Below are 24,001 nucleotides of genomic sequence, written 5' to 3' on the forward strand. Positions count from 1 at the left end.
CTACCTTAATATTCCAAGAAAGCCTCATAACATTTTAGATTATTATTCTTTTTGATTTCAGGTAGTTACATGCTATCATAATTTAGGGCTGGTTTAGATCCACATTTTAAGTTTCAGTAAGGAATGATTGACATACTAATAAAATATATGGTTAGTGCAATATTTTGGACTTGATAATTCATCAGTATCCATAAATATTAAATATGCCTGTACCTTAGGGCTTAATATTTCCACTGCTAGAAATTATCCTGTGGATATATTTATACAAACCTACAAATATGTGAGCTCCATGTGGACAAGGACCATGTTGGTCTCGCTCTACCCTGTATTATCAGGGCATCATAAAGGTTTGGCCCTTAATAAACACTTGATGTGTGAACTGTGCTCATTTCAGCAACGTTTGTAGTGAAAAATCTTTTAAGTTCATTAACTGGTCCCAAAATTATGGTACTTCCAATGAGATTCTTTTGCAACTATTAAAAAATAAAGCAAACACACACACACACATACACATAAACATATGCACGTGCACGCACACGTGTGTGTGTATATGTATGTGCACACCTCCGTAGGAATATGTCCAGGATATATTGTTAAATGAGGAAAAAATTATACAGTGGTATATAAATGTGCTTTTATTTGTGTCCAGCACACACACACACACACACACACACACACACAGGCATGCTTAAATAGGTATTGAAACTTTCTGAAAGTGGACAGAAAATCCTTAACAGTGGAAACAAACCTTTGAGGAATGAAGATCAAAAGTTGCAATTGAGGAAGGGCATATACTTGTCACTTTATCCTTGTCAGTAATTTTTAACTTTACCATAGGCATGTATTATTCTTATAATTAATTCTTTTAAAAATAGTTATTGTGGGCCAGTTATTACTTTCACAAATTCTAGAAAGACCGTGACTGCAGAATTCAGAACTTAGAGACCTTCTTCCAGATGAAATGTCAGTAATGAAATATGCTTGGGAGGGGTGCTTCTTTACCTGTCTGCATCAGGAGCAAGTCACAAAAAAGTACACTGGTGATTCTTTTCTGTTCTCATAGCTTATATTCAAAACATCCCAACACTCATAAATGTGTCCAGTCATTTAACGGGTGGTGCTTATAAGGGCACGGTGAGAAGAGGACAGTGCTGAAGAACAGAGGCTAGAGGCCTCACAGTATCTGCTGGAGAAGTATTTCCCTTTGTACGACACGTGGTATTGTCACTGAGGGCAGGATTCCCTCACAAACTACTCAGTCACACTCAGCTACCTGCCCTTCCCCAAATGCCACACTTCGTTTTCATACCTTGGAAGAAACTGCTTTCTCTTTCAGAGACTTTTCACCTCCTCAGTCTCTTGACCCCTTTCCCTCTCCTTGGGGCCCTTCTGACTCACCCCTTCCGTCTCAGCTCATACGGCACTTCCTCCTGCTTCTGCAAAATTCACTTTGTCAATTTGTCTTGCTCCCCTAGAGGCTGAAAGCTTGTTGAGGTGTGGTACCCAGTTTTTGTTCATTATTATATCTCTAACGCCTATTATAGTATCTGAAACACTGAAGGCATTTGGTGACTATTGAATGGCTCAGTGAAAAGAGAGTTACCACCTGACATGACAGAGCAGATCACATTTCATCAAAACTCACTCTACGCCTTTGCAGAGCAGGTTATGTGTTTTTTAATTAAATTATGTGAAGGTAAAATAGAATCCATGTAGGTATTTATTGATATTTCTGGTAACCTGACATAGCCAATAATTTCATAAGCTATTTGCTCTTTACACAGAGATGACTAAACTGGATGTTATATTAAAATTTTTTTACATTTAGAATTTGATCACATTTTCCAAATACTATATCCTGTTTCTCCCTTTCAGGTTCAGATTAGGAATTATTAATTATTCTAATCTGTTGTTTTAATATGCATATTAAAACCTTATATTAGCTCCTCTAATTGATTATATTATTTTCATTTTTTTAGTTAAAAGTTTAGCCTAATTTCACCTAACGAATAAGCAAAAAAGAAAGTATTGATATTACCTACCTAGGATTATAGGGTTGTCTCTTTAATAGCTAAAATGCCAAAACTTACTGCCTTTATTTGAAAACTAAAGAATTGTTGACCTCTCCATTCTAGGCATGCTGCTTGCTGGCTTTCTCATCAGAAATGTCCCTGTCATCAGTGATAACATACAGATCAAGCACAAGTGGTCTTCTGCTTTGAGAAGCATAGCCCTGTCTGTCATACTGGTCCGCGCTGGCCTTGGGCTTGATTCAAATGTACGAAGTACAGATTTCTAATTATTGACTAGGAATTTTGCTCCTTCACTACTGCCAGTATTTAGAATCACTGAGTTTTGGGAATGGGGGTGGATGCTGCATGACATTCTCAGGGCAAGAAGAGAATCCATTCAGGACTGCTCCAGAAGATGTTGCCTATTCTTGCTTGGAGAAAAGTGGAGTTACTATGTGGCAACAACACCAAGAATAAAGATCCTCCACTTCTCTGACAGATATTGGCTGTAGTTATAGATGATGCTTGAGAGAAAGGAGATGTCATTTTTGGTGGGCAAAGCCTCGTACAAGATTTTAGGGCTGAGTACGGCTCAGGAAACTGCCTTGTATATAGAATGAGTCTCAAGTATGGGTATTATTAATGCTTTTTACATGTATATTTTGATTGTGGGAATGAATATTTTGGGGGATAAAGGTTTTCACCCAAGCCTCATTTGGGGACCACAGATTATAAATAAAGCTAAACCTCAGAGGATTAAATCAGCTAGTGTGTGGATTATGAACACAGACACTGGAAGCGGCCTGCTTGGGTGCAAACCTAGATCCACAGCTCACTGATGTCATGATCTGAAGCCAAGCACTTTAATGTATGCCTTTTTGCATGAGTACATCTACAAAATGGGCATAATGATATTACCTGTGTCGTAGGGTGGCTGCTATGAGGAATAGATAAGCTTTCTCTAAACACTTAGAACACAGGATGTTCTAAGCAGAACATTCCCAGAAAATGTGTGATGATCTGAGTACACATTAATTGCAAAAGCAATTAAGGTCATAATCTCTGCAGGTCTTTAGAGAATTATTTTAATATGTCTGTGTTTATATTTCAGGCCCTGAAGAAGTTGAAGGGTGTTTGTGTAAGGTTATCCTTGGGTCCTTGTCTCATAGAAGCGTGTACATCTGCTGTCCTGGCCTACTTCCTCATGGGTTTACCATGGCAGTGGGGATTCATGCTGGGGTAATTCATGATTTTTTTGTTGTTGTTGTATGAAAATATGCACAGACATTTTAGTGCTTTCACTGATTCCTTACAGGAGAACACATAATAGCATTTTCTTGAGGACATCAGAAAATACATCACTGATGTTCTTCAGTTCAGTTCAGTTCAGTCAGTAGTGTCTGATTCTTTGTGGCCCCATGGACTGCAGCTCACCAGGCCTCCCTGTCCATCACCAACTCCCGGAGTTTACTGAAACTCATGTCCATTGAGTCAGTGATGCCAGCCAACCATCTCATCCTCTGTCGTCCCCTTCTCCTCCTGCCTTCAATCTTTGCCAGCATCAGGGTCTTTTCAAATAAGTCAGTTCTTCGCATCAGGTGGCCAGAGTATTGGAGTTTCAGCTTCAGCATCAGTCCTTCCAATGAATATTCAGGACTGATTTCCTTTAGGATGGACTGGTTGGATCTCCTTGCAGTCCAAGGGACTCTCAAGAGTCTTCTCCAACACCACAGTTCAAAAGCATCAATTCTTCAGCTGATGTTCTGCTGCTGCTAAGTCACTTCAGTCGTGTCCGATTCTGTGTGACCCCATAGACGTCAGCCCACCAGGCTCCCCCGTCCCTGGGATTCTCCAGGCAAGAACACTGGAGTGGGTTGCCATTTCCTTCTCTAATGCATGAAAGTGAAAAGTGAAAGTGAAGTCGCTCAGTCGTATCCGACTCTTAGAGACCCCATGGACTGCAGCCTACCAGGCTCTTCCATCCATGGGATATTCCAGGCAAAAGTACTGGAGTGGGGTGCCATTGCCTTCTCTGCAGCTGATGTTCTAGCATAATCTAAATATTAGCTTCAAAGTATAGTATGTGTAATAGTGTATGTCTAACTTTATGGGCTTTCCAAGTGGCGCAAGTGGTGAAGAATCCACCTGTCGATGCAGAAGACGTGGGTTTGATCCCTGGATTGGGAAGATCCCCTGGAGAAGGAAATTCAGCAATCCACTCCAGTATTCTTGCCTGGAAAATTCTATGGACAGAGGAGCCTAGCAGGCTACAGTCCTTGGAGTCTCAAAGAGTCAGACACAACTGAGCACACATGCAGAAAGAGCAAAGGTGTCTCACTTTTGCAGTGATTATAATAAACTATTGAAGAAATCATGATCTTTACTGTGTGACTCCTTGTTAGTGAGAGACATGCAAGGTCTCATCTGAGAGTCTGTACAAAGAATAAAAAATACAGTAACAGTGATCAACATTCAGCATTGTTTTCCTCCTCCTTCTGTCACAAGACTGTTTTGATTATGTGGTTAAGAGCCATGAGAAGCAAATAAATATGAAAGTACTTAGTAAGAATTTAGTAGACAAGAAGTAAATTCTTACTTCTCAGGGTTACGACCCTGGAGCTACATGGCTTGGATTCAAATCCCAGCTCTGTGACTTTGCATTACACAAATAACTTCTTTGTCAAGTCATTTCGCCTCTTTGTGCCTCAATTTACCCATTTGCAAAAATGAAGATAATTATTGTAAGTATTTCATGGAGTTATTGTGAGAATTAATTTGCTTAATATATATAAAATGCTTAAAATACTGTTTGGCATGCAGTAAGCTCTCTCAAATGCTTTCTGCTGTTTCTACTGCTCCCATGATGAGTATCACAGTCAGTGTCATTACAGCCTTCTCCTTCTAATCTATTTTATTTTACATACAAAGTCCTAGAATGCCTAATTTTAGTGAGTTCCAATTCAAAAAGTCTGTGTTTTTCAGACCTCATACCATGAATGGTTTTTTGTTTTTCTTTTTTCTTTTTATTTTTTTTTAAATAATTTGGAAGAGGCTGAGTTCGGGTCCGGGGGTTTCTCGCACTCGGTTTCCCCGCTCCTGGCCCCGAAGAGTGGCCGCACTACAAGATGCTCGGAGCTCGCTCTCCTGGGCGGCGCAGGAGTCGCTGGGACGCGGCGGCGGGACGCGGGCGGTGCCTCGGCTACTCGGTCGGACGAGGTCCCCCAGACGCTCCCGCTCGGCTCCGGAGTCGTGCACGAACTGCCCCCCACCGCCTCCCCCGGACTTCCAGGGATTGGCCGACTAGCCCGACCAATGGAGGGCCCCCGCCTCCCGCGTCCTTTTTTTTTTTTTTTTTAAAAAGATTCCTGGGGCATAACTCCAATAGGTCTTTTATAACACTCATAAATATATATTTTTAGGCAACCTAAGTAATTCCAATATAGATTATCCATAGCCACACTTTGAAAAAGTGTTCTGTGGAACTTGTATGTGTGCATGTGTTTCTGGTTTGGTTCTTTGCTGCCATCTGAAAGGCTATAGTTTTCTAAAGTATAATCTTTAAAAGAGTAGTGGGCACTATAATTTTAATAACAACAGCAACGGTAGTAAGATACTGTCATAAATGCCTAAAGCACTGCCTGCTTAGTTTTGTTTTAGGTGCTGTGTCTCCAGCTGTTGTGGTGCCTTCGATGCTCCTTTTGCAGGAAGGAGGTTATGGTGTTGAGAAAGGCATCCCCACCTTACTCATGGCTGCTGGTAGCTTCGATGACATTCTGGCCATCACTGGCTTCAACACCTGCCTGGGCATGGCATTCTCCACAGGTACACCGATCCGTTCACAGCGTGCTGTTCTCTCGTGCTCTAAAGACATAGGTTATGATGTTACGAGCATGCCATCGTTGCTTGATAAAGGCAGCTTAGAAAAAGTCACCTCCCGAGGGTTAGTTCCATTCCTAAGACAGGACCAGTAGCTTCCTGTCTTTACTCTCTTCACCATCTAGACAGAAACTGCTCAAGCAGTCTGGTAAGTTCAGTAAGGGGAGATTCAAATTTTCAGAGTTTAAAGAAGGATTAGAACAGCTTTTGCTTGGAGCCTCTGGGAAAGTTCGGTCTTGGAGACCTCACACAAGGGATGAGGAGATTTTCAAGGAGCACAATGACAGAGAGCAAGCCAAGTGGAAGAAACAGCACTCTTCTAAAATAGGAACAGTTTTAACATTTTATGTGTAATAGCAGCAAATGATTTTAATGGGTATCTTTTTAATACTTAGTGTTTGATATGGACACATTATATTTTAAGTAGTAATTAAAAAAGGCATTTTTTTCTCTCCCAGTATTTAAGACTTCACTCTCCTTTGGTGCCGCATAAATTTAAGTTCATTTTTTAATCCATGTCCAAGATTGGGAGATAAGATTTGTGGTTTCATACTATTGGCAAAATGTATTTGTAGCTTAATTGTAATTATCTTCAGATTATCTCACAGGAACACACCTTAGAAGGTCATAGATTTTCAGGCTCTCCACCCTGCTGTAGTTATTGTCCCTTTTTTTTGTTGTTTGTTTGTTTGATTACATATGATTTCTGCCGATTACCTAGAACTTCATCTCTTCCTGTTGCCCCAAAGTTGTCAAATATATACACTCCCTGCCCTATGTCATGGGAACATTCATCTTGTCAAAACATGGCTTTCATAAGGTTACCTTCCTGTTTAAGAATCAATGAGGGGGACTTCCCTGGTGGCCCAGTGGTTAAGACTCCACTCTTCCAATGCAGGAGGTATGGGTTCAATCTCTAGTTGGAGAACTAAAAGCCCACAAGCTGTGTGGTGCAGCCAAAAAAAAAAAAATACAACAAGGATTCCCACTTACCTATTAAGTCAGATCTATACTTTGTCTCTTTTCATTCTGCTGTACCTATCCAGAAGTATGTTCTCATTGTTTTCCTGGTATATACACCTTTAAAATAATGGTTGTCAGCCTCAGCTGCACACTAGTATTACCTGGGGAGTTTTTTAAAATACTCATGTTAGGTACCACCTTTAGGCCAATTAAATCAGAACCTCTGGGAATGGAAACCATGGCTTTAGAGTTTGCATTAGAATCCCAGGGGATAATAAAGAGCAGGGCAAGGAGAGCAATGAGGAGGGTCTGCAAGGCTGGGGGCTGTGGATAGCCTGAACAACCTTTGCAGTCAGCAATGCTGTGCCTCCTCAGCCGTGCTGCACGAAGTGTGGTCCTTAGGCCTTTTGAATGGAAACTCCCTGCAGTCTCTTCTACAATGTGGATCCCAAGCCTTGTCAGATTTACTAAATCAGAATTACCAGAGGCAGGACATAAGAAGTCTTTTTTTAAACAACCGTACTTTATCAGAGCCTGAGGAGGGCACGGCAACCCATTCCAGTACTCTTGCCTGAAGAATCCCATGGACAGAGGAGCCTGGCAGGCTACAGTCCATGGGGTCACAAAGACTCAGACATGACTGAAGTGACTTAGCATGCATGCACACACTATATCAGACACTGAAACTAACTGGTTCCTTTCTACACATTTATAGTAAATTGAAAATATATAGTGAATTATTTATCATATTAGCTCAAGGCTTGGGCTACTACCCCAGCTAGATGCTTGTGTCAGTCACACCATTACCTAACAGAGAGCTGTCCTGCTAAACAAAAATCACTACAGAGGTTAAGTTTTCTGTTTTGTTTTTTGGCTGCACCATGCGGCTTATGGGATCTTAGTTCCTGGACCGGGTATTGAACTCAGGCCCTCAGCAAATAAAGTGCAGAGTTTTAACCACTGTACCACCATGGAATTCTCTCTCTCTCTCTCTTTTTTTTAATAAGAGATGATTAAAACTGTAGAGGAGGAAAAGATGTTCCCCCTCTACTGATCCTGGGTTCATTGACTGGGACCCAGTAAATCAGACTGACCAAAGACAGATTAACAAGAGAAACGCAGTTTATTAGCCTGTGCATCACGCTTACACACAGGAGTAGACGGTGCTGAGTAACTTGGGATGGTTAGAATTGGGGTTTCTATAGCATCTTAGCAAACAACAATAATTTTGTAGAGAAATGCAAGATAAAGGAAAAGGACTTTGAGCTTTTAGAGGCAACAAATTGTGAAAAGGCAAATACATGAGCAAACTATGGTTAGATAAGGGCTGATTTAGCAGTTTGTTATGTAGATTCCTCTGGTGCTGTCCCTGGGCTGATTAGGGTTCCCAGTTGCCTTGGTGGTTAACTTCTGTCTCTCCTGATAGAGAGGCGAGAGGGACAGCTTTACACATTCATATCCTGCTTTTAAAAGCAAATAGAGAGAAGGCAGAGAACTTAACTTGTATCTGATTCTTCCCAGTTGCCTTCAGCTCAAAATAATCATTATGCCAAAGTGACATACTTTGGGGTGACATATTCTGTACCTGAAACTACAATAATAAGAAACCACATAACTGGGTACACATTTCCTTAGGACAGTATGTGAGAAGGGCTTTATATGTTGAGCAGTTTTAGTATAATTTTCTGCACAATGTGCTAGCAAAGATTTTTTTTAAGTTTCCTAAACCCTGTTTGCTATGGGGGAAAATATAGTTTACTTACCTCTATATTATGTTATTTCAAAGAGCCTAAGCAACAAAGGCTCTTCCAAGAGCAGTTTCAAAAATAATTTATTTTCAGATTTACTCTTAGAAATAATATTTGAGAAGGGGTAAGTCCCCTACACTCACTGTAGTAAGAAAAGATGTTTTACTTTAATTGCCAGAGTCTTAACGTTACCATGGGGCCTTCCCTGGTGGCTCAGATGGTAGAGTCTGTCTACAATGTAGGAAACCCCAGTTAGATCCCTAGGCCAGGGAAGATCTCCTGGAGAAGGAAATGGCAACCCACTCCAGCATTTTTGCCTGGAAAATCCCACAGATAGAGGAGCCTGGCAGCCTACAGTCCATGGGGTCGCAAAGAGTCAGACAAAACTAACTAATAATTTTTATGTTACTATATTCTATACATATTAGAGCTACTAAAATCAATGTACATTTATTATTAAAATATCAAGCTCTTAAATGGAAGTTTAAATACTAGATCTGTCTACTCACAGCCTATGCATATAATACAATATAACAAAGCCCTGATTCATGAATTTTATCTTTCATGTTTTCTTAGTAAATAATAAGTTAAGTAAATTTATACTGAAGTAAGCATAGACAAAGGTGCACAACTCATAACTTATGCCCGTTTTAAAATCGATCTCCAGTAATATGCATACTTTCCTTAACATAGGCCCATTTAATTAGACACTTGAAGAATGCGGAGAGCAGGAAATATCTGTAAATTTTTCCTTGTATGTAGTTACATGCTTCATGTTAATGATTAAACTCTGTGTGTTTATGGATTTAGAATTCTGGCTGAAGTTTTTCTTCTTACGTGTTTTTAAGGCTCCACAGTTTTTAATGTTCTCAAAGGCGTTTTGGAGGTGATCATTGGTGTGGTGACTGGGTTGGTTCTTGGATTTTTTATTCAGTATTTTCCAAGCAGTGACCAGGTAAGAAATAATCTGTGAGCACGTTGTGCTGTAAAATGTCATTAGAGAAGCATTCTAGAATACCTTCCTGAAAGCTGATGTGAAGTATGTGATTTAGAAATGGTTCACTATTTTAACTCTGCTCATTGCAATATCAGTGCTGTCCATGTTGAAGAGGGCTAGATGTGTAAGGCTTGTAAGACAGTCCTGGAATTTTTCTCTCCAACTTATATTCTGTATGCTTCAAATTCTACTGCAAAACAAATAATACCAGTTCTAAAATACTATAATACATATCTTTGTATTTATTTTAATTTTATTATTTAATTTTATTATTATTCATGATACTTAGCTAAATTAAGATATAAAATGGCTTTGGGGGCCTCTTTTTTAATATCAAAATACCTTAGATTCTAAAACTATCAAATAGACCTAACATCTCATCATAATATAGTCCAGTGTTTCTCACCAAAGGTATCAAAGTTCCTTACTGTACACCATGATTTCTTAATAGTAGCAAAGATTTTGTTTCCTTTACTCTCCTAAGTCTCTTAGAATAGATAAAGGTTAAAAGTCTTTTTTCCCCACAAGTACTGGCATTATTTTGAGATTTCAGAGCATTTTGAATAGAATTAGAAACTTACCTAAACTAGAACTTGAAGTAAGAACATCAAAACTATCATTACTAGAATGTATGTTGGTTTGAATTTTTACTGTGTTCCAAAAAACTCCATTTGAAATTGTCTGTAAAAGATTTTACGAGTGAATAAAGGAAAATTGTAGAATTTTCTAATTAAATAATAAAATAAGGTGAAAATAATAGCTTACTTACTGTGTATAAAGTGGTCTGGTATGTACAATAAAGTGCCACGTGTTCAATCTAGCAGCCACTAGCTATGCATGACCACCACAGACATAGAGCAGGCTGGGATATGTGTCTACATACAGCAGATTCACTTTGTTGTACAGCAGAAATTAACAACGTTGTAAAGCAATTATACTCCAGTAATAAAGTTAAAAAAAAAAAAGAACACTACTGCAGACAATGTAGATACAGAAATTCCCATCGTCACCGAATGTTCTGTTGTAAAGTGCTGATCTAGGGCACTCCATACAATAACTCATGAAACGAGTACTAATAATATGACCATTTTACCGATGAGGACATTGAGGCTTAAAGATGAGGGACTTAAGCAAGGTCACACAGCTAGAAAGCAGTGGAGCTGGGAATGAACCAGGTGACCCACCGCCAGAGCCCGCATGCCTCCAAGCCAGGCACTTCTAGAAGCCTGCCTGCCTTCTAAAGTGATCAAGTTTAAAAGACCGAACAGGGAAAAGTGAAAGGAAAGAGGTACACATTTCTAAGACTTTAAAAATCAACAACAAAAAAACTACTCTCACTTTACAGACTTTTAAGCATCAAATTAAAGAGTGAACGGAGAGCCTAAAAATCATAGAGATGGCATATCTTTAGCCTTCACAGAATCCCTGTGATGTAATGTGATGCTTTTTGGGAAAGAGGAAGAAAATCTTGGAGAGTTTAAGTAACATGGCCAGCCACGCACACCAGTGGTGCCAAAGCTAAAATTTTAACCCCGGACTCTCTGTCCCCAAAGCCCTTGTGCTTTTTTCTGCTGTTGCATTTAGCCCTGAGAAGTTCTGCTTTGATAACTGCAGAGAAGGATAGCTGGTATTCCTGGGAGAGGAACCTACATTTACACATGTGCTGACTCTACTTTTACTAAGGAAAAGAAAGTAAATATTATGTCACACACTTAATGTGCTCAGACACAGACATATTTATTTTCTACTACGTCCTGAATATGGAAAAATCAATAACTAGAAATCAGTTGCATGAAATAACTGAGCTAACCACCCTTTTTCCTCCTCTAGGACAACCTTGTGTGGAAGAGAGCATTCCTGGTCTTGGGGCTCTCTGTGCTGGCTGTGTTCAGCAGCACATATTTTGGTTTCCCTGGCTCAGGAGGATTGTGCACGCTGGTCACAGCTTTCCTTGCGGGCAGAGGATGGGCCAGCACAAAGGTGAATTCATCTTAAGCTCTTCTGATCACAACTACTTTCTGATCAGATTAATTTTTCTTTCCAGATATGTTCTTACCATCAAATTAATGAAATTGCTTAGTCATAAAAGCTAGTTTCTATGCATTTGTAAACGTGTACCTGAGTTCAGACATGCACATACTTTTCCCTTTACATACAAAGCTGTAACTTAATGTCTTTACTTAAAACACATATACTTACTTAAAACATCAGATCAGATCAGATCAGTCGCTCAGTCGTGTCCGACTCTTTCCAACCCCATGAATTGCAGCACGCCAGGCCTCCCTGTCCATCACCAACTCCCGGAGTTCACTCAGACTCACGTCCATAGAGTCAGTGATGCCATCCAGCCATCTCATCCTCTGTCAACCCCTTCTCCTCCTGCCCCCAATCCTTCCCAGCATCAGAGTCTTTTCCAATGAGTCAACTCTTCACATGAGGTGGCCAAAGTACTGGAGTTTCAGCTTCAGCATCATTCCTTCCCATGAACACCCAGGGCTGATCTCCTTCAGAATGGACTGGTTGGATCTCCTTGCAGTCCAAGGGACTCTCAAGAGTCTTCTCCAACATCACACTTCAAAAGCATCAATTCTTCGGCGCTCAGCCTTCTTCACAGTCCAACTCTCACATCCATACATGACCACAGGAAAAACCATAGCCTTGACTAGACGAACCTTTGTTGGCAAAGTAATGTCTCTGCTTTTGAATATGCTATCTAGGTTGGTCATAACTTTCCTTCCAAGGAATAAGCGTCTTTTAATTTCATGGCTGCAGTCACCATCTGTAGTGATTTTGGAGGCCAGAAAAATAAAATCTGACACTGTTTCCACTGTTTCCCCATCTGTTTCCCATGAAGTGGCCATGATCTTCGTTTTCTGAATGTTGAGCTTTAAGCCAACTTTTTCACTCTCCACTTTCACTTTCATCAAGAGGCTTTTGAGTTCCTCTTCACTTTCTGCCATAAGGGTGGTGTCATCTGCATATCTGAGGTTATTGATATTTCTCCCGGCAATCTTGATTCCAGCTTGTGTTTCTTCCAGTCCAGTGTTTCTCATGATGTACTCTGCATATAAGTTAAATAAGCAGGGTGACAATATACAGCCTTGACATACTCCTTTTCCTATTTGGAACCAGTCTGTTGTTCCATGTCCAGTTCTAACTGTTGCTTCCTGACCTGCATACAGATTTCTCAAGAAGCAGATCAGGTGGTATGGTATTCCCATCTCTTTCAGAATTTTCCATAGTTGATTGTTATCCACACAGTCAAAGGCTTTGGCATAGTCAATAAAGCAGAAATAGATGTTTTTCTGGAACTCTCTTGCTTTTTCTATGATCCAGCGGATGTTGGCAATTTGATCTCTGGTTCCTCTGACTTTTCTAAAACCAGCTTGAACATCAGGAAGTTCATGGTTCACATATTGCTGAAGCCTGGCTTGGAAAATTTTGAGCATTACTTTACTAGCGTGTGAGATGAGTGCAATTGTGCAGTAGTTTGAGCATTCTTTGGCATTGCCTTTCTTTGGGATTAGAATGAAAACTGACCTTTTCCAGTCCTGTGGCCACTGCTGAGTTTTCCAAATTTGCTGGCATATTGAGTGCAGCACTTTCACAGCATCATCTTTCAGGATTTGGAATAGCTCAACTGGAATGCCATCACCTCCACTAGCTTTGTTCGTAGTGATGCTTTCTAAGGCCCACTTGACTTCACATTCCAGGATGTCTGGCTCTAGGTCAGTGATCACACTATCCTGATTATCTTGGTTGTGAAGATGTTTTTTGTACAGTTCTTCTGTGTATTCTTGCCACCTCTTAATATCTTCTGCTTCTGTTAGGTCCATACCATTTCTGTCCTTTATCGAGCTCATCTTTGCATGAAATGTTCCTTTGGTATCTCTGATTTTCTTGAAGAGATCCCTAGTCTTTCCCATTCTGTTGTTTTCCTCTATTTCTTTGCATTGATCGCTGAGGAAGGCTTTCTTATCTCTTCTTGCTATTCTTTGGAACTCTGCATTCAGATGTTTATATCTTTCCTATTCTGCTTTGCTTTTCGCTTCTCTTCTATTCACAGCTATTTGTAAGGCCTCCCCAGACAGCCGTTTTGCTTTTTTGCATTTCTTTCCAATGGGAATGGTCTTGATCCCTGTCTTCTGTACAATGTCATGAACCTCATTCCATAGTTCATCAGGCACTCTATCTATGAGATCTAGTCCCTTAAATCTATTTCTCACTTCCACTGTATAATCATAAGGGATTTGATTTAGGTCATACCTGAATGGTCTAGTGGTTTTCCCTAATTTCTTCAATTTAAGTCTGAATTTGGCAATAAGGAGTTCATGGTCTGAGCCACAGTCAGCTCCTGGTCTTGTTTTTGCTGACTGTATAGAGCTTCTCCATCTTTGGCTGCAAAGAATATAATCAATCTGATTTCGGTGTTGACCATCTGGTGATGTCCATGTACAGAGTCTTCTCTTGTGTTGTTGGAAGAGGGTGTTTGTTATGACCAGTGCATTTTCTTGGCAAAACTCTATTGTCCTTTGCCCTGCTTCATTCCGTATTCCAAGGCCAGATTTGCCTGTTACTCCAGGTGTATCTTGACTTCCTACTTTTGCATTCCAGTCCCCTATAATGAAAAGGACATCTTTTTTGGGTGTTAGTTCTAAAAGGTCTTGTAGGTCTTTGTAGAACCGTTCAACTTCAGCTTCTTCAGCGTTGCTGGTTGGGGCATAGACTTGGATTACTGTGATATTGAATGGTTTGCCTTGGAAACGAACAGAGATCATTCTGTCGTTTTTGGGATTGCATTCAAGTACTGCATTTCGGACTCTTTTGTTGACCATGATGGCCACTCCATTTCTTCTGAGGGATTCCTGCCCACAGTAGTAGATATAATGGTCATCTGAGTTAAATTCACCTGTTCTAGTCCATTTTAGTTCGCTGATTCCTAGAATGTCGACATTCACTCTTGCCATCTCTTGTTTGATCACTGCCAATTTGCCTTGATTCATGGCCCTGACATTCCAGGTTCACATGTCTTGGTCCTACTTCCATGCTGCCTTCCTTATCCTAGGTAAGTGCTGTAGAGTATTACATTATATGGTTGTGCTAGTAGTAGTGGTAGTCGCTAAGTCGTGTCTAACTCATTGCAACCCCATGGACTCAAGCCCTCCAGGCTCCTCTGTCCATGGGATTTCCCAGGCAAGAATACTGGAGTGAGTTGCCATTTCCTTCTCTAGGGGATAGTTGTGCTAAAGTCTATTTATTTGCTCTCCCTCTAACAGACATTAGATCATTTCTAATTTTCTAAGGTAAAAAAAATGCTTCAATAAAATGCCCTTGCATATACTATATTTCATGAACACTGGGACACTATCGAGTCTTATTATTTTGCATGCTATCAAGAAAGAAAAATAATGCTTCCAATTAAACTATGATGTAACATCCTAACATCTTAAATGTTCAGTGAGAAGAAATTTAACAAATTATAGCATATTATTGAGTTTATAAGATAGGTTTCTAGAAATAGGATTGCTCTTTGAAAGACTGCACATGATATGATAATATCAATTTGACCCTTTAAAAGACTGTACCAAAAATTTAAAAATAAATAAATAAATAAAAGACTGTACCAATGTACATTCTCACCAATAGCATATGAGAGAATCTACTTCTCTTAACCGTTTTCAGTCATCAGATACTGTGCTAATCTAATGGGTGAGAAATGTACCTCATTGCTGATCCAGTTGTATTTCTTTATGAGTGAAACTAATCATCTTTTCATATATTCACTAGCCAGTGTATTCAAAAGCTTATGCCTGTTTTCTGTAACATTTTCGGGACTTCCCTGGTGGTCCAGTGGTTAAGACTCCACACTGCCAATTCAGTGGGTGAAGGTTCAATCCGTGGTCAGGACACTAGATCTCACATGCTGTGCAGCACAGGCAAAAGGTTAAAAAAAAAAAAGATTACTTTGGTTTTTTTTTTCCCATTTTCAAGATCATTAAGATTATTCGTTTTCTTTTTTTAGTCCTTTGATAGAACTTTTTTTACAAATTGGAAGATAATTGCTTTACAATGTTATATTAGTTTCTGCTGTACAACAATGTGAATCACCTATGAGTATGAAAGTAAAAGTGTTAGTCGTTCAGTCATGTCTGACTCTTTGCGACCCTGTGGATTGTAGCCCACCAGGTTCCTCTGTCCATGGAATTCTCCAGGCAAGAGTACTGGAGTGCCATCCCCTTCTCCAGGGGATCCTCCCGACCCAGGGATCTAACCCAGGTCTCCTGCATGGCAAGCAGGCACTTTACCATCTGAGCCACCATAAACTCCATAAACATCCATAAGTATACAGTCATTCATTTTATTAATATGTATTATGGAAATTAGATGATTGCTATTTATTTAAGATACATTTTTGTAGATTTAACCTTGACAGGATCATATGCTATTCAGTTTAATGAAGAAATTAGATACATGTCAGTTCAGTTCAGCTCAGTCACTCAGTCATGTCTGACTCTTTACGACCCCATGGACTGCAGTACGCCAGGCTTCCCTGTCCATCACCAACTCTCGGAGCTTGCTCAAACTCACATCCATCGAGTCGGTGATACCATCCAACCATCTCATCCTCTGTCGTCCCCTTCTCCTCCTGCCTTCAATCTTTGCCAGCATCAGGGTCTTTTCCAATGAGTCAGTTCTTCACATCAGGTGGCCAAGTATTGGAGTTTCAGCTTCAGCATCAGTCCTTCCAGTGAATATTCAGGACCAGTTTCCTTTAGGATGGACTGGTTGGATCTCCTTGCAGTCCAAGGAACTCTCAAGAGTCTTCTCCAACACCACAGGTTCAGCTGGGTCATTCTAACTTGGAGTTGCTTGTGAGTTGCAGCCAAATAGTGACTGAGACTGGACTCTGTCCCTTAACTTTTTTTTTTTTTTTAATTTATTTATTTTTAATTGAAGCATAATTGCTTTACAGAATTTTGTTGCTTTCTGTCAAACATCGCCTTAACTTCTTAATGGTAACTTTTACTCAGCGTTAAAAAATAAATTAGTAAAGAGAATAATTTTATTTCTGAGTATGAAACTACTATTTCATACTAAATTATAAAACTTATTTTATATTAAAATTCAATATTTAAAATATATAATTTAATTTTATTATAATGTTTATATATAAAATAATATTAATTTTGTTTCTGAGTGTGAAAGCATTCATTTTGGAAAATAACACATTAAAGTCAGAAAGCAAAGGAAAGAAAAAAATTGTTTACAATTTCTCTACCTAAGGCCAACTGTGGTGTAAACTACTGAAATATTTTAGCTTATTTCCTTTCACTTATTTAATAGGAAGATTTTCAAATATGCTTATAGTAAGTTTCTTCACATTGAATTTTTTTTTTTTTCATTAACCAAGTTTATTGTTGGGGAGAGTCTCATTCACAGTTCCCTGGAAAGAAACTGAACCAAATCTTGACATTTTATGTTAAGTAGGAACAGTGAATAAGGCACATAATATAGGTGACTCTTAGGCCACCAATGTCTTTTTCTTAATATAAAAATAAACATAAGTAACTAATGGAATAACAAAATAAAAGTTTATTTTATTAGAATTAGGAATGTTCTTTCCCTCTGGACAACCTGAACAGTCCAGTTACAATGAAAATCTAAGAACAGTTATTTCCACAGCACAGTGTGCTCTACGCACAAAATTACAGGGTTAGGAGCATTTAATCAATTTACCAATCTGATTGTCTCACCAACCCGCCCCCTCCCATCCCCCAAGTGCTCTATACCGGGATTTTTGTACATCAAGTCCTTTTCTCTCTTATGCTAAATTTCAGTTCCTAACCATGGCTGATCCACATTTTACACTGCAGATTCAACCATTTCAAATCAAGTCAGTCAGTCTTGGATCTGCTATATTTGTGTGTATGTATACACATGTGTATTTAATGTATTTATTTAAACACACATAAAACACATACAATCTGGGTTGCAGCGGATTACATAGAATTTAGAGTCTGATGATACACATTGAATTTTATAGGAAAATGGTTTCTATTGTCACCTCTTCAAAATTTTTCAAAAGTTAGAACCAACTCATTATATTAAACTGTCATTGGTAAAAAGAGGGAAAGGAACTAATGACCGTTATTGTCATTCTGTAAGCCGTTATACTAGGCACTGAATATCCTCACTTATTTTCACAAAAGAAACTTTGAAAAAGTATTACCATTTCAATTTTATAGAGATTGTAAATCAGAAGAGCTTAAAAGAAAAAAAAACATGTCAAAGTCACAAAATTTAAAAGTGGCACTGGTGTTTAAGCTCGGGTTTGACTCCAGAGCAACTTGTACCTGATTATACACCTACAGCATCATTGCACAGGGCACATTTTTATATTTTGACACCTATTTGAGTCAAATTGAGACACGTATCAGATATATTAAAAACATCCTTCTAAACTTTGTGATTAAAATTAAATCTCTCACTTCATAAGTGATAGGATTTTGAAAAACAAAGAGCCACATCATTTGGAATAGAGCAATAGTTTTAGCAGCAGGGAAATCAAGGGGGACACTGATCCCTACTCTAAGTGACCACTAGCTATGGGCACAGAAGACCAAGAGGGAAAGGCAGATTTTGCTGTGTCAGTTACACTGTTTTCCAAAATAGAATGTGAGTTAGATAGAACCACTTTATAACCATTTATGTATTTGGTTATATATAAACCAAAACGGAGCATCTGTTTGAATGCATGTGTCATAACTTTGCCTGAATTGCCTGCAACCTGGTTGACTACATAAAATCAATGTTAATCCACAACCCAGTGAAAGAACTAGGTACCTTGTTTTTCATATATACCTCTGTTTACTCTCCTATGTATATCCCTTTATACACACACACACACACAAACCACAGTGCACATACTCATTCATACACACACACGTAGAGATGCCCCATAATTTTTCTGAAACAATTACCTTACAGCTAAATATTTAGGTTATTTCCCATCTCTGCTATTTTTAATTATGCTAGAATTCTGTTTCTGATCATTTCCTTAGGGCAGATTCCTAACAGTGAAATTTGGGGATCAAATAATATGAATGAGTTGAGGCTTTTGACGCACATTACCAAAAAGCTTTCCAGAGTATGGCAAACAGAGTATGCATTTACTCTTCTACCGGTAATATATGAGGCACCTTTATCATGACACCCTCATCAGCTTAGAATAGTTTCACAGACTTAAGCATGCCTCAGAATCACCTGGAAGTCTTCTTGGGATAGATTTCTGGGCCCCGCCCTCAAATCTCTGACTTAGTTACAGTGAGGCTTTACAATTTGACTTCTAATAAGTCTCCAGGTGATACTGATGGTGCTAATTTGGGACCACATTTTGTGAATGTGACCACAAATGGGACCACATTTCACGCAGTCGTGTCTGACTCTTTGCAACCCCATTACAGTCCATGGAATTCTCCAGGCCAGAGTACTTGAATGGGTAGCCTTTCCCTTTTCCAGGGAATCCCTTCTCCAGGTGATCTTCCCAACCCAGGGATTAAACCCAGGTCTCCCACATTGCAGGTGGATTCTTTACCAGTTGAACCACAAGGGAAGCCCAAGAATATTGGAGTGGGTAGCCTATCCCTTCTTAATCATATCTTCCCAACCCAGGAATCGAACTGAGGTCTCCTGCATTGCAGGCAGATTCTTTACCAACTGAGCTACTAAGGAAGCCCCACATTTTGTGAGCCACTGGCTTAGAAGATTATTGTTTTTAACCTTTAGCCATGCTGACAGGTAAAAAGTGGTATCTTGTTTTATTTTATGTTTCTTTGATTAATTGTTACTGTTCAGTCACTCAGTCATGTCCGACTCTTTGCAACTGCATGGACTGCAGCATGCCAGGCTTCCCTGTCCTTCACCATCTCTGGTAGCTTGCTTAAACTCATGTCCATTGAGTCAGTCATACCATCCAACCATCTCGTCTTCTGTCATCCCCTTCTCCTCCTGCCTTCAATCTTTCCCGGCATCATGGTCTTTTCTAATGAGTCGGCTTTTTGCATCAGATGCCAAAGTATTGTAGCTTCAGCATCAGTCCTTCCAACTAATATTCAGGATTGATTTCCTTTTTAGGATTGACTGGTTTAATCTCCTTGTGGTCCAAGGGACTCTCAAGAGTATTCGCCAACATCACAGTTCAAAAGCATATTTTTTCATATACTTTGCCCCTTGTATTTTTTATTTTTCTTTGCTAAGTCTTTTATGCATTATCTTCTAAAGTTTAATGCATTGATTATTGACCTATAAGATATATATACACATATACACACATCTATATATATGAAGTTAGCTTTTTGTGCTTTTTTATATCATTCATTTTTTAACACAAAGATATACTTTTATGTGATCAGATCTACAAATCTCTTACTAGGACCTTTCCTCCAAAGTATTTTTTTTTCCTTAAAGATTTCTTTCCAAGTGAAGTTTTACATACATTTATTCTCTACTATAACCTTGAAAAGTAGATATCAGACCATTTTACAAATGAGGATGCCAAGACTTAGAAATACTGGATACAGTGCCTAATGTCACAAAGCCAGTAAGTGGCAGAGCGAGGATGAGAACACACCATTTGAATACGCCAAACTGTTTCCCTAAAGAAAGGAAAACGAACCTTCACTGACTCAGTTATGTGGCAGGCACTCTCCAGAGCAGCACAGCATTATAAAAAGAACATAAATTTTAATTTAACAGAGACCTTGATTCCGATCCTGGTTCTATGACTCTTGAGCTGCATAATCACCCAAAGGTCACCTATCTTCTCTAATACTCAATTTTCCCAACTGCAATATGAAGAAACTAATAACAACATCTAAAGAATTGTGGCTGTTTTATGGGGAAATGGAAATGAAGCATTTGTAAACTCAATAGCACTATAGCAATAATGTAGTTGAGTTAAACTTTGAAAATCTAAAGTATTTTATAAAATTCACTTGTGCCTATAGTTTCTGATGTTACTTCTTACTTTACTCTTGGTTTTCCATTTAATCATTCATCTTGCCATCTGTCGTATTTTATTCAAGTGCACTCACCTTTTTTAAGCCTCTATCACCTATTTTTTCCATCTGTTTTCAAATTCAGTGCTTCTTTATGACCTTTATAGTTATGGGGGTTTGTTTTCTGTTTTATTTTGAATGTTCTGAATATTGAATTATTCTTCTAAGAAGAGAGGTATCCACTTAAATAGACATTTAACCCGTGATGAAACTTTCATTTCTCTTAACTTTCTCCTTTTTGTCCATCCTTGAAAGTGATTTATATTTTTGAAGATTCTTAGCATTGGTACATAGAGATATATAAAGTGGCCTTAACTTTTAATGGACAACACAATCTTCTTTCCTTTGGGCTGATCTTTTTTTTTTTTTTTTGACTGCACTATGCAGCTTGTGGGATCTTATTTCCCCAACCAGGGATTGAACCAGTGCTCTTGGCAAGGAAAGTTCAGAGTCTCAGTCACTGGACTGCCAGAGAATTCCCTAGCTCATCTTCTTTTATAGGTATCTTATTTCTGTGGCTTGATTCTCTTTTATAAATAAACATTTTGGTTTTGAAATTATGAAAAAGCCACACACAAAAAAGCTACATTGTGACTCTTCTCCCTTTTTTAAATTTCATAATATATAAGCCCATATCTGATGGAGCCCATATCCAGTTAGTTCTACAGTGTTATAATCAAAAAGCAAAGCATGGCCTTTGCCTACAGTTTAGAAATAAGAGTAATTTGATAGGGAAAACTCTTTAGGACTTCTGCTCTCATTGGAGTTCTGAATATATAAAATATTGAAATATTTTTGAGGACTTTCCTTAAGCAATTTAGTCCTATCAACAAAAGCCTAAGTAAAACTAAGATTAATAGAGTTAAATTTTGTTCTTTACAACTAAGTACCAACTAAAGTCTGAGGTTTAGCTATGATATACTCTAAGAATTAAATTCAAAAGTAAAATTTAAAGATATGTGGAATGTTGGCAACTGGACATTTTTTGGCGGAACTAGAAATTGTCATTAAATGATAAACGATCTTGGATGTCTTTTAATATAAACCTCTACTTTACAGATGAAAAATGAGGTGCTAAGGCAAGTGACTTGCAGTTAATGGGTGGCAGAATTTGAACCTAAATCCTCATCTGATTCCTTACGATATGGAAGCATAACTTTTTTTTTCATGATATAGGAATAGAACTGGATACATAAATCAACTGACCCTCTCACATATGCTAAGAGAAAATAGAATCTTCACCCTAATAAACATTTCAGAAATAATAATGAAGAAAATAGAGAAGCAATGTAATCCTCTGTCAGAGTTCCATACAGATATAGAAGGGCAAATCCTTAAAAACATGTAATTTTAAGGGTAAAACTGTGGACCAAAAATATAGATTCGTAATGTTGATTGAAAAAAGTCTGTTAAACCTAAATTCTTAGGTGCTGTAATGGGCACTGCTAAATTGCCTTTCAAAAAAAAAACCACTGTCAGTTTGCTCTCCTACCAATTAATCCAAGAGTGTGCTTACAATCTTACAAATATTTTACATCGTAGTTTTTTTCCCAATGTGGTTATGCCCTCCCCCAAAATATGGTATACTGTTTCAACCTGTGTTTCTCTGATTACTGAGTTTCAGTGTCATGCTTTGAGGCCATTTGTGTTTCCTGTGTGACTACTTGTGTATTTGTATTGCCCATTTTTCTACTAGGGTCTCTCTTTTTCTTAGTGATTGGGTATTTTTCCTTATCTATTACACATAGTACAGTTATTTTCTCTTGGTTTATCACTGTTTTTTTTATGGTTTACCTTGCCATAGACACTTTAGTTTTACATGGTCAATTGTGTGAGGATGTTTCAATTAAGTTTTATAAAGTTATGCTCATATCAACCAAGATTTTGTAAGGAGAGAGAAATCACATAGTAACTGGAATAGGGAAGTTTATTATTAACCATCCTGGGGATCAGTTAACAAGGGGTTGGCTTGTAAGATGTAAAGAGACCCCTAAAAAATATAGGCATATGTGCTGTTCTTATATACTCAGTTGTATATGACTCTTTGCAACCCCATGCACTGTAGCCCACCAGGCTCCTCTGTCCATGGGATTTCCCAGGCAAGAATACTGGAGTGGATTGCCTTTTCCTTCTCCAAGGGATCTTCCCAACCCAGGGATTGAACCCACATCTCCTGTGTCTCCTGCATTGCAGGGGAACTCTTTACCTGGTGAGCCATTGAGGAATAGCAGCTATAAACTTCTAGGGTGGAAATAAAGCATACCCTTCTGCCTCTCCCTCACACCTCAATACTCCCAACCTCAGTGCTGAGAATCCAGACCTTGTCAGAGCCTTGGTCACTAGGTGACAGAGAAATCACCATGGCACCCTGCCTACAAAATTTACTAGAAATCTACTCTCCGAACTCAAAGGAAATCCACCCATCAGGGTACATGGAAAGGTATATTGCCCATGGAAGGTGGCAATGAAACCACCCTAGAAATAGCCTGAGGGAAGCTACCAGCCCCAGGAGCCTGGTACTGGAGAAGACGCCCTGGCTGCAGGAGTCTTGTACTGGAAGATCTTGCCAGGCGGATCCACAGAAACCAGGAAGGGCACCTTCTCTTGTAATAGCTTTCAGCCTTCCTACTGACAATATTTAATATAGTTCAGTTCAGTTCAGTTCTCAGTCATGTCTGACTCTTTGCAACTCCATGAATCGCAGCACGCCAGGCCTCCCTGTCCATCACCAACTCCTGGAGTCCACCCAAACTCATGTCCATTGAGTCAGTGATGCCATCCAGCCATCTCATCCTCTGTCGTCCCCTTCTCCTTCTGCCCCCAATCCCTCCCAGCATCAGAGTCTTTTCCAATGAGTCAACTCTTCGCATGAGGTGGCCAAAGTACTGGAGTTTCAGCTTGAGCATCATTCCTTCCAAAGAATACCCAGGGCTGATCTCCTTTAGAATGGACTGGTTGGATCTCCTTGCAGTCCAAGGGACTCTCAAGAGTCTTCTCCAACACCACTTTTCAAAAGCATCGATTCTTCGGCGCTCAGCTTCACAGTCCAACTCTCACATCCATACATGACTACTGGAAAAACCATAGCCTTGACTAGACGGACCTTTGTTGGCAAAGTAATGTCTCTGCTTTTGAATATGCTCTCTAGGTTGGTCATAACTTTCCTTCCAAGGAGTAAGCATCTTTTCATTTATTATGGTTCAGTTCAGTTCAGTTCAGTTGCTCAATCGTATCTGACTCTTTGCGACCCCATGAATTGCAGCATGCCAGGCCTTCCTGTCCATCACCAACTCCTGGAGTTCACTCAAACTCATGTCCATCGAGTCAGTGATGCCATCCAGCCATCTC

General features: G+C 39.1%; 1 protein-coding gene across 6 annotated transcripts in view; it reads left to right on the forward strand.

Moving 5' to 3' along the window:
• SLC9B2 (solute carrier family 9 member B2) overlaps nucleotides 1-24,001 on the forward strand; it is a 64,596-nt gene that overhangs the window by 26,809 nt on the left and 13,786 nt on the right. For all 6 annotated transcript variants that reach the window (XM_070372075.1, XM_070372071.1, XM_005890474.2 and 3 more), the window contains 5 exons: nucleotides 2,136-2,278; nucleotides 3,124-3,251; nucleotides 5,659-5,834; nucleotides 9,448-9,554; nucleotides 11,427-11,576. In XM_070372075.1, the coding sequence (XP_070228176.1) occupies nucleotides 2,136-2,278; nucleotides 3,124-3,251; nucleotides 5,659-5,834; nucleotides 9,448-9,554; nucleotides 11,427-11,576 (704 nt within the window). The remainder of the gene's footprint in view (nucleotides 1-2,135; nucleotides 2,279-3,123; nucleotides 3,252-5,658; nucleotides 5,835-9,447; nucleotides 9,555-11,426; nucleotides 11,577-24,001) is intronic.

Source organism: Bos mutus, chromosome 6, assembly GCF_027580195.1.
Source record: "Bos mutus isolate GX-2022 chromosome 6, NWIPB_WYAK_1.1, whole genome shotgun sequence".
NCBI lineage: Eukaryota > Metazoa > Chordata > Mammalia > Artiodactyla > Bovidae > Bos > Bos mutus.